Source organism: Colias philodice, chromosome 6 (genome assembly GCF_061535455.1).
Source record: "Colias philodice isolate Cphi_HAF_F1 chromosome 6, ilColPhil1 Martin Lab GWU primary, whole genome shotgun sequence".
Lineage (NCBI taxonomy): Eukaryota > Metazoa > Arthropoda > Insecta > Lepidoptera > Pieridae > Colias > Colias philodice.
Genome location: NC_143091.1, coordinates 4312362 through 4330278, shown reverse-complemented (window position 1 = coordinate 4330278; position 17917 = coordinate 4312362). Strand labels below are relative to the sequence as shown.

The window sequence follows — 17917 nt, the reverse complement described above, 5'->3', positions numbered from 1 at the left end:
CTTGTTGCAAGGGATAATAAAAACGAATTACACTTGCAAAACATGTATATTTGAGCGTATAATACTCATACATAAAGGACTAGCTTTTATAAATAAAATACAATATATTTAAACCAATTTGATAATAGGAAAATGTCTATGTACAGAGAAATCGAATTCCGGTTGAGTTGTGGAGTCTTTCTTATGGCCATCTGCTAATAGCTTTAGTACTATGAAATTAGTTTTTGCCACTTTTAAGAGATCTGTGACCTGAAAAGAAAAAGGAAAAAAAATATTATAACCGCAACCAATGTTTGTGTCTTCTTATAAATGTAAAGATAAAGCATGAAAGTTTGAAAATGAGCAAATCAAGGACAGCCCAATAATGATAAGATGAAGTAAGGCTTTTTATTTGGAGACCTCGGACTAAGAAGTGCTACTCTACAATATTATGTATCTTTTTGTTATATTTGATTTACTTTCAGGACAGAGTTGGATGAAAAAGATTTTGCTCATGGAGTTTACATAAATATTTTTACAGACTGGCTTGTTTATTCATTTATTGTATTTGCGTATATTCGAAGTGCTGTATGAAATAGTAAATCAATGTCATAATTGTATATTACCTCTTGATCAGGTGTTGTGATAGTCTCCAAGAGATTCCTTGCTTGCTGGAAATGCTTGCAACCGCCAAAGTACAAAATCACAGGATTTTCATACCTGCAACAATAACTACATTTTAACAACTGAGGAAAGTTAAAAATGGATATTTGCAAATCTTGTTTTCTTTTGTGTGCTTGTAGCGCACCTTACTATTAAGCTGCAGTTTGTCATACCGTCAGCAAAAAAAAAACAGTTTGGTCGTTTATTCCACCTTGTACCGTCAGCAAAAAAGTACTTACTGCAACGGTTGTGTCATTGCACAGAACTCGTGTGCGAACCTGTGCATGTAGCGCATCTTAGCAGAATTGCTGTTAAACAGTAGTTTGGTAGGGGTGTCACTTTTACCGTCAGCTAAAAAGTGGCTAGTAGTATTTTAATGTCAGCAAAAAAAAATAATTTAATAAATTCTTACTGTAGTGGTTGTGTCATTTCACAGAACTCGTGGTAGTGCACCTGCGGCGGTGTGAGCACGGAGAGCGGCGCGAACCTGTGCTTGTAGCGCACCTTACTGTTAAGTTGCAGTTTATTGTACCGTCAGCAAAAAAAAAGTTCTGTCGTTTATTCCGCTTTGTTACGTCAGCAAAAAACTTTCCAGTAGTTCGTTATGCCTTGTACCGTCAGCAAAAAAAGTACTTACTGCAACGGTTGTGTCATTTCACAGAACTCGTGGTAGTGCACCTGCGGCGGTGTGAGCACGGAGAGCGGCGCGAACCTGTGCTTGTAGCGCACCTTACTGTTAAGTTGCAGTTTATTGTACCGTCAGCAAAAAAAAAGTTCTGTCGTTTATTCCGCTTTGTTACGTCAGCAAAAAACTTTCCAGTAGTTCGTTATGCCTTGTACCGTCAGCAAAAAAAGTACTTACTGCAACGGTTGTGTCATTTCACAGAACTCGTGGTAGTGCACCTGCGGCGGTGTGAGCACGGAGAGCGGCGCGAACCTGTGCTTGTAGCGCACCTTACTGTTAAGTTGCAGTTTATTGTACCGTCAGCAAAAAAAAAGTTCTGTCGTTTATTCCGCTTTGTTACGTCAGCAAAAAACTTTCCAGTAGTTCGTTATGCCTTGTACCGTCAGCAAAAAAAGTACTTACTGCAACGGTTGTGTCATTTCACAGAACTCGTGGTAGTGCACCTGCGGCGGTGTGAGCACGGAGAGCGGCGCGAACCTGTGCTTGTAGCGCACCGCTTCGTTGTCGAACTGCGATTGGGGCTGACGGATCTTGCCTTGCAACTTGAACGCTACGAGCGCCTGGAAATTTTATAGAATTATTAAGCCAGGAAAATAAGGAGGCTATCTTATGTTTCATTTCAATGTGCGACCCATCAATACTAATATTATAAATGCGAAAGTAACTCTGTATGTCTGTCTGTTACGCAATCACGCCTAAACTACTGAAACAATTTTCATGAAATTTGGTATGGAAATATTAGGATACCCGAGAAAGGACATAGGCTACTTTTTATCCCGGGAAAATGACGCAATCCCGGAACTCCCACGGGAACGGGAACTATGCGGGTTTTCCTTTGAAAACGCGGGCGAAGCCGCGGGCGGAAATCTAGTCGTCTATAAACCCCCGTAACACTGATATGATCGTTAAATTACATAGCAATTAGTTACCAATTCTAAAAAAGGTTTTAGAGAGAAGAGCAGGCAAGAAAAAATCCATTATTGTCTTCTTTCACGTCACACGGGTATGACACAGATATAAACTATTAGTCTAAAGATAACTTTGCTAGAATGATATAAGTAAATTACTTTTCACCGAAAATTTCTTATGATTAAAGGCGAGGAATAGGTAGAGGTAGTTTACAAACAGCAATTTTTGAATGACCGTCAAGACGTATAACATCTCAGTCTCCCCGTGACCACGCTCGCTGTAAAGTGTTCGAAACGTCGGGAAAATAATAGAATGAATAAATCGCGTTTAAAATCCGTTAAAAAGTCTTTAATTTCTAAATGTATAATACTCGCGTAAAATCAAACATAAGAAAATACTATAAAGGCGACTGGCGAAGTTGTGGGCGGAAATCTAGTTACATTAAAGACTTAAAATCAAAGTAAACCTACCTTATAATACCCTCCACACATATTTTGCAGTACTTGGCACAATAACCCCTCCCTAGCGTACGGGCGAGCACGTTTCTTCAACTTTCGGGCGCCACTTTTCTTTTCGCATCGTCTTCCCGCTTCTCCGGAGAGACCTTCAGCTCGACCGAGCGCTGATACCAGCCAGCCGTATAGAAACTCGTATAGGTACCTGATGGTAACAAAAACATATTTATTTCACACCTTAATCACAGAATACATAATAGCTAAACGCTACAGAACAGCATAGCATGCCTTCAAGCCACACCTCTGCGCCCGTCGGAGTGGGGAGCGTGAGGTTTTTTCGTTACGGAATTACTCGATTCGGTCCACGCGCTCAAGGCCCGCGATAGAAGCTATGCAATAGCTTAATAAATTTATGGGAAAGGAAGTGCTGTTGTGTTTGTTAAACTATAATGAATAAATTATAATTATTACTAAAGCCGCGTATTGTAAAACTAATCTCTCCATTAAAATCGCATAATAAAAAAACACTCACCAAAATATATAATGGTATTCATGTACACTGTACAATTCAAGCTCCAAACCACTCAAAAGATAAGCGATCATAACTCTCAACACGTGGTACAATATCCAAGTGCCGAAGCACGCACGCGGCGGAGTTCCCGCCGCACTACTAACTAACGCGTCTACACTTTCCGCCTGGAAAAATAAATTAATTTTTTATTTGCTTGTGATCTAGATGTGTACAGCTTTAAAAAAAAAGGGATAAATCTTATTAATAAAAGAGTTAACATAGAAAAATGTGTGCGTGTACTAGTGTACACACGTAAGAAGTGAAATTTCTTAATGACCTTATTTTTCAAAAAATAATTTACTATATGCAACTTTACAGAAATACGTCAATCACGCGTGGCGCGTAACGGAACAATGTCACGCGTAACGAAAAAATGTTACAGTAAATTTTTTTCCAACCCCAATAAAGAAGTTTCACTTCAAAAATATATCAATCATATTAGAACATATTTGTTTGTTTGATGAAATCATTAATCTCAGAAAGTAATATAAATGGATAAAATATTTATGAAAATCCATTTACTTCATATCCAATTATCCAATCAATCAGCCTAGCATGAATGTATGACGTTGGAAATGTTACAAATACAAAATTGTCTGTGTATAGCTACTATAACATATTTAAAAATAACCTCCTCTGAAAATTATTAAACATTTAAATAGCATCTTGTGATTAAAAAAAAATTGGTTGTCTGTAAAGTCGGTTTACTGACGATAGTTGAACGTGACAACGTCCGATTGTGCTTCTTTGTCGCTCGTTCCGCGCTCTCGCTTGCACTTCAAGCCTTACATGGAACGCCTCAGAGCGAGGTAACGCCCCATGAGTTTTGTTTTTCGTGCGTGCAGCCGGCTCTATCGAATTATAAGACGTTGTCACGTCAATAAGCAATTATTATTACCTCTTCCTGCAAAGTCGCGAACTCATCAAGCAACATGGCGAGTTTGTCGCGTTGCCTCGCGCGGTTGTGGCCGCACACTTGCAGTAGCACGGCGAACGGACGCACGCAACGCGCAAGGAAATTCTCTACGAATTCGCGAGCCTGAGAAAATTAATATTATTTGTTTAAATAATAAATAAATAAAAAAAATGTATGCGTGTACTAGAGTACACACGTAAGAAGTGAAACTTCTTTATGACCTTAAAAATGTCACGAGTATGACTATGGCGTAACGCAAAAATGTCACGCGTACGGCGTAACACAAAAATGTCACGCGTACGGCGTAACACAAAAATGTCACGCGTACGGCGTAACGCAAAAATGATACACTAAATTTTTGTCCAACCCCGATAAAGAAGTTTCACTTTAATAATAAATATTATAGGACATTATTACACAAATCGACCTAGTCCCACAGTAAGCTCAATTAAGGCTTGTGTTGTGGGTACTAGGCGACGATAAATATAATATTTAATAAATACATATATAAATAACACCCAGACCCAAGAACAAATAATTGAGTTCATCACACAAATATTTGCCCTGACCGGGGATCGAACCCGGGACCGTCGGCTCAGTAGGCAGTTACTTACCACTGCGCCAACCGCGTCGTCAAATAAATATACATATTGGTATTGCAAGAATTAATATGTTATTAGAGTAAAAAATTAAATTAATCTGGCTGGAGGCAATGATTCAATGTGGACTGATAATTTGAAATATACTGATACTTATCGAATGTTGTATCAGCACATACTGGGAAAACATATAAAAAAAGACGGGTTGCACTCCGGGAGTGCCGGCAGAAGTGAAAATTTGATTATTAACGTTGAGCATGTTTGATATCCATCCGTCTTACGCTTTTTCGATCAGGTCACGTGTCCTGACGTGAGTTTAAGATTTTATACCCATTACAGAAAAAGTGCTCAACGCCGCTAAAGAAGTTTTCACTTCAAAAAATGATATATTACTCACTGGAGGCGCACCGGACGTAGATTTAGCGGTCAACGCAGGCGGATTAACAAAACACTTGACCGAATCCCTTAAAATATCGATAAACACATGATGGGGTCTCGTTTGACCGACTGGACCAGTGTTTAAAGCACCTTGAGCCATGGACGCCATAGAAGCGGGGGAGGGACTCAAGTATAGCAACTGTAGCGCTGATCGTGATAGAATGCACGCACGTTGCCGGCTGAATTCCATGAAGAAATCCTGGAAATATTGTATTTAAGATGAATATAAATTTAAAGTCATCTATACTTATAATAAATCTGTAGAGAGGCCAATTCTGTACATGAAATATATTTAAAAAAAACTATGAAGGGGTGATAAGGGATCGCTACTGATGCCAAAAATGCAATCAGTAAAATTTTTGTCTGTCTGTCTGTCTGTCTGTCTGTCTGTCTGTCTGTATATTCGTTATAGAAACAAAAACTACACGACGGATTTTAACGAAATTTGGCACAATTATTCTTCATACTCCTGGGCAGGTTATAGTAAAAGAATCATGTAAATCGGTGTAGAAACACCAAAGTTATACATGAAATACGCTATAAGTCATCGCGCGTGAATTACATGCCATAAGGATTATTTTTGTGTATCAGTTGCCGCGTTCGACGCGCTTCGCGGCGGGAGCTATAAAAGGCGGCGCATAGAGTATATTATATTATACGGAGGCGGCGGGTCCGCACCCGTTTCGCGTTGTCACGGCATCACGTGTGAACGGCTGAACCGATTTCGATAATTCTTTTCTATTATATTCCTTGAAGTACGAGGATGGTTCTTATGTAGAGAAAACGTAAATATGTACCACGGGCGAAGCCGGGGCGGACCGCTAGTCATTTAATAAAAGTGACACATTTCATACCTAAAATTTATTAAGCTATTGATTATTTCTTAGATTAAAAAAAAGACGTGTGGCACTCGGGGACTGCCGCGGTAAAGCTATTGCATGCTATGCCTTCAAGCCACACCTCCGAGCCCGTCGGAGTGGGGAGCGTGAGGTTTTTTCGTTACAGAATTTCTCGATTCGGTCCCCGCGCTCAAGGCCCGCGATAGAAGCTATGCATTAGCTAAATAACGGTTTATTTATAAACTTCATCCTAAGTCGACAGCACAGCGATAAGCCACTTACTTTTTAAATGTGAATACAGTTTAGTTTTTTTTGTATTAGCACTTTTTTCTTTTTTTCATATCAACAAACAATATAAAATTACAACAAATCTTACCAAAGCAGTATGAAAATTAGTACAAGACGTGATTTTCCACGCGTGTCGCAGTCTTGTGACGATCTCGTCAAAATATTGCAAAGCCTCAGGACGAGGTTTGATTCTTGTGTAGCGCGGAAATGTGGGCGGCAGTAAACGTTGGTTTATCATTGGCTCAAAACCCATTGGATTTGGTGCATCAGCTGAAGTATGCAATAAAAAAAATTTGTTACACATGATTCTTTATTCAAATAAAATACTTATGTTCAAAGCAGTGATGAAAAACAGTAAACAGTATGTAATTACATTAAAGTGGCGTACCTAGTCTTTGTAAATAGATATGACTTGAATGAAGTGATTTACAATATCTATTTATCTATACTGATATTATAAAGCTGAGTTTGTTTGCGCTAATCTCAGGAATTACTGAACCGATTTGAATTGAAAAATTCTTTTGGTGTTAGATAGCCCATTTATCGAGAAAGGTCTCGATAAATGGGCTATCTAACACCGATAGGCTATATATCATCACGCTAAAACTAACAGGAGCGGAGCAATGCGGGTGAAACCGCGCGGTACAGCTAGTTATTATTTATTGTGCGATTGGGTATAAAAATGGAATTAATTCAGAGCTTTGGGATAATTGACTAAGTTTAAACTAATCAATTTCCCAATAAGACATAAAATACTATTACCTTTTTATGAAAAAGTAACTTACAATTTTCAACAGGTTGAGTTCCTTTCCCAGCTGTTTTTATGATAACCTTCATCATTTCGGAGCATCCATTCAACAATGCGACGCAATCTGCTCCAGATTGGGAGTCTCGTTTCGTTATCAATAGAAGTGCTTGATAGAACATTCTAGTGAACCTTATTCGAGCGGCTAGAGCTGCCCAGCCGTTGTTAGCCTGAAAATATTTTTACCTTTGTTGTTCACTATGTTTATACTATTTACAATAAGGGTATACTAAGAGAACCAATAAATTGAGAACTAAATTACTTAAAGCAAAGAATATCAAATATGTATATAAAAATAACTACGTTAAAAACAACCGACTTCAAAAACGGAAAAGTAAAGAAAAGTAGTTATTGATAGAAATGTTCCTTACCCAAACAAACCATATTTTTTTTCATGGAATTTTAAGCTAATCCTTGCCAATTCTGTGTAAAATCACTCATTTTTAAAGTTTAAAATAGTTTTTTCAATATTTTATGTGAATTTTAATCAATACTACATACTACATTATACTATAACCCAGAAAAGAATAAAGAAAAACATACCTCATCTTCAATACTCTTTGCTTTCTTATTCAATTCCTCTTCCTGTTCTCGTAGCATGGCGATACATTTCTGTTCTGTGACATCTAGACTTGCGTCATTCGAGTTACCAGACAGCGGAGTAGACCCTAATCTATAACCATAGCCAACTGGAAGGAAATCCTCTTCTTCAAATACTTGGGCTCTGAAAAATGTCAATATAATTAATTATATTTTATTTAAATAATTATATACCTATTGCATATAAAAAAAAAGACGGGTTGCACTCCGGGAGTGCCGGCAGAAGTTAAAACTTGATTATTAACGTTGAGCATGTTTGATATTTTGGAATGGTATCCGTCTTACGCTTTTTCAATCAGGTCACGTGTCCTGACGCGAGTTTAAGATTTTATACCCATTACAGAAAAAGTGCTCAACGCCGCTAAAGAAGTTTTCACTTCAAAAAAAAATATGTTTTCTGGAATAAAAATCAGAACTGTTTCACCAATAGATTTCCTTTGCTAGTGGGTAATCTAACTTTTATGCTGTTTTAGATAAGACAAATTATTTTATTGTTTCACATGTGTGTAAACTTTATTGTAATATTTATGATGTATTAACTATTAACCATCATCACAGTATAAAATTGTATACATAATACTGAATAACAAAAAGGTAAAATTAAAATCTGCAATTTATGAAAGCAGCTTAAAACACTAAAAAACAAAAAAAAGACGTGTGGCACTCGGGGACTGCCGCGGTAAAGCTATTGCATGCTATGCCTTCAAGCCACACCTCCGTGCCCGTCGGAGTGGGGAGCGTGAGGTTTTTTCGTTACGGAATTTCTCGATTCGGTCCCCGCGCTCAAGGCCCGCGATAGAAGCTATGCAATACCTTAACTATTCACTTATCACCCAATTCATTATAAACAATAAAAATTATAGAGAACTTACTTATTAATACATTCCCTGATGCAGTCCAGTAATTTATAAACGGCAACACAATATGCCTTCAATGTCTTATTTGGTATAGAATATGGCTGATGAAGGTATAGATTGGTAAACACTGTTTGTGCTAGTGAATGTCCCTCAAGCCAGGAGACAATACAAGCCATAGTCGCATCTATTATGCCTATCAACTCGCTGGGTTCCAAGTCATCAATTTTCAACTTGCCGCACTGGAAAATGTAAAATTATTTAAACTATATCAATATGAAAAGCTTTCAATTCACCTTCATTTCAAATGACAGGAAGGTGAATAAATAACAGCAATGAATCAGAATTGGATTTCTAATTGTGTTAGAATATACTATTTACATTAATAAAAACTTATATATTTTATAAGTATAATATTAAACTATGTTTTATAATATCAATACCAAAAATAAGTTGAAAAATCAAAAAATGCTGCATTAAATAAGTAGAACAATTTGAAAAAAAATTGGAAAAAGAAGGTTTAACTTACTGCAACCGCCTGTTGAAAATTCAAAGGTTTTGGGTTGCCTCTATTGCACATGATGCCGGCGTCCATCTTGGGGTCCATCATCTCAATTGCTGACATAGCCTCAAACAGTCCAAAGAGGTGGCCATCATGAAGCAGTTCACCTAACTGCAGATCTAATAAAAATGCCTTATTAGTTATATTAAAAAAATGAAAATTCGGTCGGAAAAGTCGGTTTACTGACGATAGTTGAACGTGACAACGCCCGATTGTGCTTCTTTGTCGCTCGTTCCACGCTCTTGCTTGCACTTCAAGCCTATGGAACACCTCAGAGCGAGGTAACGCCGCATGAGTCATGTTTTTTCGTGCGTGCAGCCGGCTCTATAGAATTATAAGACGTTGTCACATCAAAAATCGAGCCAAATTCACTACTCTTTCCGGTAAAAACTACTGGACGGATTTGGATGAAACTTTACAGGATATAAGTTGTACATCAGAATAACATATGAGCTATAAAAATACTTGATTTTGCGTGTCCGTCCACAGCTGAAACTGCACGGCACGGCTAGTAATTAAATTTACAGTACATTGTAAATTATCGAATTTTTAAATATGAATTTATTGTAATACACTTAATTATATAACTGTAAGCTATATCCCATTGTAGTAGTAATAGTACAAATTTTTTTTGGGTAGCGATCTGCTCGTGAAATTGATGTGGCACCTATGGCCCCGCAAGATCGTGACCTGTTATGTGTATTTAATTTAAATAAATAAATTGTGTAAATGGCTTTACCTTGTATGTGTTTAAAGAAATCACTCGTAATGTCTACCCAATTATAGGTCACCTCCGGTGCTGGGCCTAGGGAATCCATGGCTCTATAGGAATAAAATATAGTTAGACAAATTAAAGAAACACAACACAATAACAGAAACAAGACAAACATGAATTGAAATTTAATTTTACCAAAAATAGTTGTGTTCAAAAGTTAAATGACAAAATAAATTGACAATATCAAGAATTTTTTTTGTATAAATTTATTGATGATAGGTACTTATTATTATACTTTTTTGGAAAATATGTTTGTCTATATTATTTTATATAAACAGATTATAGTTTGGTTTTCACTATTTACCTAAACAATAACCAAAATGTGTTTCAAACTTCAATCATAAGTCCAAAAAATACATATAAACAGCATTTGTTTTGTTATATTATATTGTTACACTCATTGAGTTTGTTTCAACTATTTAAAATGATCCTTGATACTTATGCAAAGCTATTATAATTATAAAAATGTTTCTTTGAGTGGATCTATCTATAAATAGGTCTTTAAATATTTAGGAAAAGAAATAGAGAAGGTGTGTGTAAGAATAGTGTGCTAAAAATATTTGTAATAGGTAGGTACTTAAAATGTTTTATACAGAAATTGGCAAATGCGTGTGGTAGAAGTAAGATTTTTCAACATCTCCAAGCAATATACTAAGCATACCGGTGCTTCAATTTTGTAAGCATTATTTTAACATCAACAGAATGACATAGTATACAGTAATAAGATACGAATTTAAACTTGCACACATAAAGCCATATAACACACACCGTGCAAGCTTATTTTACTAACCCGTCACCATAATAATAATCATCGCTATCACCCATTTTTATAGTCGGACAATATAGAGGACCTACAAGAAACAGAAACCGAATTGGAAAATATTCATATAGTAATCACCTTCACTCGAATAGCAATGTACGGCAATCTTAAAACATAATATATATCATAAATAGATAATGAATTATTCAATATTTTATTTTTAAAACAATTTGTAAAAGGTATTTACACTTTGAACAAGGCTGAAAACGCTGAATATTGAAGCACCGCATAGATTTAATAGTAACTTGACATTTATGACTTGTCAGTTGTCATTTGTCAGCTATCTGTCAAGTGTCAATGACCAGCTCGGAGCAATTAACAAGCCGACCCTCAGAGGAATAAACCTATGCTCTGAGAGCCGACCAGTGTCCAATTTCAACGCCAATGATTATATTTCTTCCACTTTCGGTCCTTTATGCAAAGGAAATCGCAGTCTATTTGTTAGAGTTTGTCACTCTAAGATTGTAAAAAAAACTATGAGATTATAATAATTTATATAGTTGTGATCTAGTTCTATCGAAATTGCAAACTGTCGGAAAATTATTGTGGTCCGTAACATGAGCAGTTTTATTTATGCCGAGAATATACGTTTTCCGGACGTCTGTAAGGTGCAGGTTACTATTTTTTTTAAGGTACAGCTACGAAGCGGGACTCCTATTTTATATTTACTAATTTATATCAGCACTTTTGACTGGATGAACCGATTTTGAAAATACCTTTTTAGTTTTTACCAAAGATTTTGAATATTTTTGCTACGCAAATACTGCGCAAGGTATCAACTACATTCCTTAATCGGTTCGCATTTTCTTTTTCTTTTTTGGATTAAAATGTGCTATTGTTTTGATTATACGCGTGACGCGTGTTTAAATCTTAATGAAAATAATTGTTTCCCTACTTTTAAAACGTGAAACATAATTCAGTCTTATTGCCGTACAAGAAAAAAGGAAACTATTTGATTTCCATAGATTATAGACTTGGCTGCCAGCTATCATCGTTCCCGCCAATTTTTGCCAGTTATTTAAAAAAAACATAGTTTGAACTTCGAATTTGTAATTTGTTATTCCACATTCGGTTTCGGGTCCTTTTCCTTTAATTATTTGTGAAGTGTAATTTTTAATTTAAAATGGAGTGAACCTTGTATGAACAAATAATTTATTAATCTATTATTAATTTCGATTGATTTTCAAATGCTACGAGTGAATACCATAACAGTGCAAACTGCAAATAACTAAATCCCATTCGGTAAGAATAAAAATCAAAAGTCGTGAAATAAAACATAGTGAATATTTAAATATATTTAATGCTATTCCTGAATACTGCGTTTGTTGTAGTTTCTTTGTCTGCATTAACGGGATCAAAGACATCGCTATCGACTTGCGGGGGCTCTGGCGTAGTGGTTACACTCGTGGATTCAGATGCGATGTTGTTGTTGTTTCCTGGTTTGGACAAACCGATGCCACCGGGTCCCATGTCCATACAGTCCCAGTGAAGAATCTAGAAGTTATAAAAGGTATGTTGGAAGAGTTACTATGTACTACGTAGTACCCACGGTAAAAGTGAAACTGTTCGAACGGTTCCGAACACTGCTTTGTGTAGCGCATGTCGCGTGACGGTCGGCTGCCGAGTAGGTATACCTACTCGGCAGCCGCGATACACGCGACATGCGCTACACAGACCAAAAAGTTTGAGACGATGTAATAAAAGTTTCACTTTAAAAATGCAGTCGAATTGAGGAAATTCCTTTATTGAAATTGATGAATTTAAAATAATAATACCACAGAATAATACCTTTATAGGAAATAATCGAAATTCGAAATTAATGACAAGTAGTTAGGTAGGTACCTATGTGCCATTATTTTAAAAAATAAAGAACTAAAAAGAAAGAGCTATCACAAGTTCTTGTATATTTTACGCGAGTACCTATTTTGAATTTTACGATTTGATTATCGTATTTTGAATTTTACGATTTGATAACTTATGCATTTTTTTACCAACTTAATTTTCCAAATGTCCATGACTTATTACTTTTAAACTTTATGAAGCTGCAGGATAAACACTAGGCTGTAGCTTAGGTACCTACACCGGTACACCCCGTACTGCCTGTACACCTACGAGCTAGAAAAATCGATCTTTCTCTTTAATAAACAAACAACGTTGCGTACCTATGTGTGGCTATGGTACATAGGCACACTAGTTACCTACTACCACAGAATACATAATAGTAGCTAAACGCTACTACTACATAACATTTTATAGCAATACATACCAAAACGGGAGCTTTGTCGATTCGTGTATCCATATCCATGCACACGTGGAATTTTTGATCCACAACGGATACGTCGAAAAGCCGAATGCACATATCAACGAGGCCCGGTGGTAAATATGGCACAGGAATGGGTACACAGAAGGGCGGTGGATTACGAGCTGCAAAAAAATACATTAATTATTATTTGGGAAATTAGTTTTAATGTTATTGTTGTTCCACGAGCACATTGGGTATACGTAAAAGCATCCTACACCTAAAAAAAACAAGTGCGAGTCGAACTCGTGCATCGAGGGTTCCGTATAAGCTGTTTTTAGGGTTCCGTACGAAAGGGTAAAACGGGATTACTAAGCCTCCGCTGTCTGTCTGTCTCCAGGCTGCATCTCATAAACCGTGAGAGCTAGAAAGCTGAAATTTTCACAAAAGATGTATTTCTGTTTCCGCTATAACAACTACTAAATAACTATGTACTAAAAAATAAAAAAATAATAATATATCCCCATAGTACGGAACCTCTTCGTGCGCGAGTCCGACTTGCACTTGGCTGGTTTATTTTATTATTTAGGTACCTTGGTTAAACATTGCTTCGTACAAAATTGCAACATACTATATTCCCTGTGAGTTATACATAACACAGTGTTATGGCCTATATCTTCCAAGGATCCAAGGACCAAGGACTAAGCCTTAATCCATAATAATAGAGTTTAATTTTTTTACTATGCATACTTTTTATAAAGATCGTAACTAAACATAACAGTTTATGCTAACTACAATCGATGATAATTAAAGTAAAAACTCTACTTTCATATGATTCATGGAATTCTTGGACTCGCATGGCTCTGAATAACTTTCAAGTGATTTACTATTAATTCGTTATATCTCATCAAAACCATATTACTTCTAGCATCTAGTATGAATAAATGTATGATAAATCACAAACTATAAAAAGATTTAATACGTAGGTAATGAAGTATGATTTATTGCACTTAATTGGAGTAAAATTATTATCATTTGCAATTTTTAACCTTTCTTTTATTCTGTTCGTTTTTTCTTAGTTTAATTGACGTTTTTATTTTTATATATATACCTATTTAGGAATGTGTGTTCTTGGTTGTGTTCTTGTACTTGGTTAGGACTTTTGATTGCCGCCTAAATGTTACAACCGTGACGGTTTGTTTTGCTCGACACCAACTTTTTCGTTTAGAGAATCAGTTTGTAAAATAGAGATGTATGTAAGCGACTCCTTTCAATTCGAATCTGACTCACAAACCGACAGGGACGATAGATAGATCGATTCGACCGGTGACAATACAATAATTTCATGAGTTTAAGCGTATTTTTTAACTAGGTACACAATATGTGATTATTAATCTAAATGTAAAACTTGGAGTTATTTCGCTAGTCAATAGTAATTATTTGCTATTTTATCAAATTCGAATAGAGTATTAATTTTTTACCTTATGCCTACCTAGGCAAAGGTAAAAGGTAAGTGGGTAAAAATGTATTTTATAGAATTCTGCTATTTTCCATCAATTTAAAATATTCTATATTTTAGTTCCCTTTATTATAACATCATCATAACGTACTAAATAATAAAGAAAAAAAATGTTGTGTGGTTTTATGAAACCACGGTAAAAGTGAAACTGTTCGAACGGTTCCGAACACTGCTTTGTGTAGCGCATGTCGCGTGCCGAGTAGGTATACCTACTCGGCAGCCGCGATGCACGCGACATGCGCTACACAGACCAAAAAGTTTGAGACGATGTAATAAAAGTTTCACTTTAAAAAAAATATTTGCAGGAAACGGTAGGTACTACATGAGATTGCATTTTTTCTTTGGCAGTCAATTGAAAACAATAACAACGATCCCAATTTTGCACATTAGGAGGGAAAGCCTAATATATGACCTTATAAAACTAAATCGATTCGTAACGGTTCTGAAACGGATACATATGTAACTATGTCACCCTAATGTGGTATTCAATTAGGGCAACTGTGACATACCTGAGAACATTCTTTGATATACTGTGACGTTGCTCATTTTGACTTCCATCGTGAACATTGAGTCTTCGGGCTCATACTCTATAATTGTACATGCTGAAAAGAAAGTACATTTTTAAATTAATCATTAATTAAGCCAGTAGAACAAACTGTTTGTCATAATAATTGACGTAATCTGTGACGATTTAACAAAATAAATTAACCTAGCCCGGGAGGAAAAGAGGAAAATAAATGAAGTATTTAAAATACACACTTAATAATTATCTAATATTTTCATTCAATGCTAGATTTTAATTAAATTCCAAAAATAATCGGTGCCCAAATGACTGAACCAAAAACTATTCCAAGCAAGAATTAAGGACTTTTATAACAAGGAACAAAAAGGAAACTTAGACTGTGTGTCAGATAGGCTAGATGTATATATTTTTTAAATCTATATTTTGCCATAACAAACAAAACTGATACTTACTACGTCTATCATAGTTTAATGCTTGGAATCTTATTCCAGTGCAGCAGGTGCATTTCAACTCTTTACATTGGCAGGGTCCACCCATGAATGGGAGACGTATGAACCATCCAGGCCTGTACCAGGGCCTGGGCATCATCCGCCGTATTGTCTAAAAAATTAATCAAATATTTATCCAAATTTTATGCAAATTCTCATGATTTACATAAAGTCAGCGAAATGTTACCTAAACGTTATATCATTATTATCATTATATTATAACAATATCTTTTATGTTTACGAATTAGTATATGATAATATTACCTCATTTGTATTTAAATCATAATAAACAGAGAAATCAGTAACATCCATAACGTTGTCTTCATTATTCCACAAACCAAAAGATTTTCCATTTCCTAAAATTTTTCATTAAGTCATTAAATAAATGCAAGACATGTTTTTTTTGTGCATAATAATTATAAAGATATATATAAAATTTGATATACTTACCCAATGATGAGGTCACACCGCAGCCGGCCACAAACAAAAACAAAACGATCCCTTTCATTTTCATTATGCTATAAGTATATATTACCGCGAATATAACGTTCCAAACTTGCTTTCTCAAAGTATACAAATCAAATGACGGGACATAGGTATGTTACGTCAAATCAAACAGATATAAAGGATCGATGTCGATTTGTATGCAAGATGTGCTCTGCTCGAACGCAACTGACTTGCGGGACTTTCTAGAGAAACTCCTGCGCATGTAGACGCACCACCACTGGTCATCATTAAATAGCAATTTTCAATATCATGCCCGACCATTTTCTCAGTTTATCGAGAGACACAAGAAGATAACGAGGTATAAATTATATACTTATCACGTTTTCCATTCGTGCAATTGATCTGTGTGCACCCAATCTTCACGCAACGTTAACTTTTTTAACAATATTGTACATGATCTGTTAAAATAAAACACAGTGTAATTATAAATAAATAATTTAATGTTTGTGTCGACTATCTCTAAGATAAGATATGAAATTCTAATTTAAATGCATATGTGCATTCATTAACGATCGAATATCTCAAGGAGTGATCGAACTATATTCTGTTCGTCGTATTCTTCGATATCATCTTCGCCAGCATCTACCACAGCATCAACTCCTCCTTGTGGATTGGGAATAGGCAACCCACCATTTTCTTCTGGTTTTACCATTGCTAAACCGTTTGCTCCCATTCTGAAATTTAAAAATCACATTTAACGTTCAATAAAAATTTCAGATTCAATTTTAATGATTACATATTCATAAACATAATAATTATTATTGTGTGCAATAAAAAATAATAAAGACCTATATTTTTAACATAGTAATATATTTTACTTTCTTTTGTACAAATGAAAAAAATTAAAGAGAATCATAACTTTCGCCGTAAAAAGTGTTAACAATTAGAATTAATTAGATACCTAAAATTCACCGCAAACAATTAACCAAAACCACATTCTAATAAAAAAAGATTCAATTTGCCATACCTTAAGCAATCAAAGACCAAATTGAACAGCTCTAATGATCTCCATCTTCCTGTCATAGCCAAACAGAAGTGAAAGTTTCTGCCAGGGAAAAATACGTTATAAAACCGGGCACATATTTTTAAATTCGGCATTTGAGGTGGATTAATGCATATGGGACGTGGATTTTTACCTAAAATTCACACATTAAATAATAAATTTCACGAAATTTACACATAAATTTAAAATCATATTATAATTAAAATATAAATACCTGAGATGGAGTTCTCGTATAGAATTCTATCGTTCATAGACATAGCAACGTCAAATGCAAAATCTCCAGGGTGATATGTAACTCTCATACAAGCCTTCTGCTTGAATAGATCTAAAACATATCCAGTGCAACATTTGCATACGCCTAAAGAACAAGTACAACGTCTATTCGTAGAAGTGGAAGATCCATTTTGTCCATCCTCTTGTTCTTGCCGAGCAAAGTGTGATAAAATCGTAAAATTGCCCATCTTTAATCTCGACACCAATGCTGAGTTATCAGGCCATTCAGATTCTTGATTATTCAAATTAGTCACGTTAACAGATCCATTACCTTTAAATCAAGATAATAATGTTTAAAATTTTAATTAAAATCAATAGTTTATTCTTTTTTACAATGTATCAGAAAAATATATCGATACTTACCGGCTATATTTCCAGATGCTTGAAAAAACAGGGTCACTGTCACGAGCACGAAAAACGGAATTTTAACCATTATAATGTTAAAACACAGAATGGCGCGAACTTGTGAGTAAGTTTGTTGTGTGAATAAGGCTCGAGTCTGTGCACTTGAAGAGATTTAAACAGGTTTTATCGAAGAAGCGAAACATATTAATCGGGTTTTACCAACTTTCACAATGTAGTTAATCTTATAAATTCAAAAACAAAA

General features: G+C 35.4%; 3 protein-coding genes across 3 annotated transcripts; all 3 read right to left on the bottom strand.

Annotated features, from left to right (window-relative positions):
* Positions 1-27: 27 nt before the first annotated feature.
* Naa35 (N-alpha-acetyltransferase 35) lies at positions 28-10778 on the bottom strand. Its single transcript, XM_089696227.1, has 14 exons — positions 10729-10778; positions 9903-9985; positions 9131-9282; positions 8620-8843; positions 7691-7871; positions 7128-7317; positions 6431-6612; positions 5175-5414; positions 4161-4301; positions 3224-3387; positions 2707-2896; positions 1730-1887; positions 606-699; positions 28-249 (listed from the first exon to the last, which is right to left on the bottom strand). Exons 1-14 carry the CDS (start codon positions 10761-10763, stop codon positions 109-111), a joined length of 2175 nt encoding a protein of 724 aa, XP_089552353.1. The 5' UTR covers positions 10764-10778; the 3' UTR covers positions 28-108.
* A 1262-nt stretch (positions 10779-12040) lies between these two features.
* Positions 12041-16225, bottom strand: LOC149487641 (uncharacterized). The gene is made up of 6 exons (XM_089696223.1): positions 15978-16225; positions 15792-15883; positions 15492-15639; positions 15026-15118; positions 13025-13182; positions 12041-12252 (listed from the first exon to the last, which is right to left on the bottom strand). Exons 1-6 carry the CDS (start codon positions 16039-16041, stop codon positions 12046-12048), a joined length of 762 nt encoding a protein of 253 aa, XP_089552349.1. The 5' UTR covers positions 16042-16225; the 3' UTR covers positions 12041-12045.
* A 228-nt stretch (positions 16226-16453) lies between these two features.
* LOC149487640 (uncharacterized) lies at positions 16454-17802 on the bottom strand. Its single transcript, XM_089696226.1, has 4 exons — positions 17674-17802; positions 17252-17581; positions 17002-17170; positions 16454-16708 (listed from the first exon to the last, which is right to left on the bottom strand). Exons 1-4 carry the CDS (start codon positions 17741-17743, stop codon positions 16540-16542), a joined length of 738 nt encoding a protein of 245 aa, XP_089552352.1. The 5' UTR covers positions 17744-17802; the 3' UTR covers positions 16454-16539.
* Positions 17803-17917: the final 115 nt, after the last annotated feature.

Bases quoted from the DNA above. Each gene is read 5' to 3' on its own strand.
- Naa35 (XM_089696227.1), bottom strand. From the start codon at position 10,763: ATGGGTGATAGCGATGATTATTATTATGGTGACGG. The intron at 3,388-4,160 runs GTAATAATAATT...TTATTTTTCCAG, and splicing joins TCGCGACTTTGCAGGAAGAG to GCGGAAAGTGTAGACGCGTT. The intron at 2,897-3,223 runs GTGAGTGTTTTT...TGTTACCATCAG, and splicing joins GAATACCATTATATATTTTG to GTACCTATACGAGTTTCTAT.
- LOC149487641 (XM_089696223.1), bottom strand. From the start codon at position 16,041: ATGAAAATGAAAGGGATCGTTTTGTTTTTGTTTGTGGCCGGCTGCGGT. The intron at 15,640-15,791 runs GTAATATTATCA...TTAATTTTTTAG, and splicing joins ATGATTTAAATACAAATGAG to ACAATACGGCGGATGATGCC. The intron at 13,183-15,025 runs GTATGTCACAGT...ATTTTTTTGCAG, and splicing joins ATATCAAAGAATGTTCTCAG to CTCGTAATCCACCGCCCTTC.
- LOC149487640 (XM_089696226.1), bottom strand. From the start codon at position 17,743: ATGGTTAAAATTCCGTTTTTCGTGCTCGTGACAGTGACCCTGTTTTTT. The intron at 17,582-17,673 runs GTAAGTATCGAT...CTTGATTTAAAG, and splicing joins AGCATCTGGAAATATAGCCG to GTAATGGATCTGTTAACGTG. The intron at 17,171-17,251 runs GTATTTATATTT...TGTGAATTTTAG, and splicing joins ATACGAGAACTCCATCTCAG to GTAAAAATCCACGTCCCATA.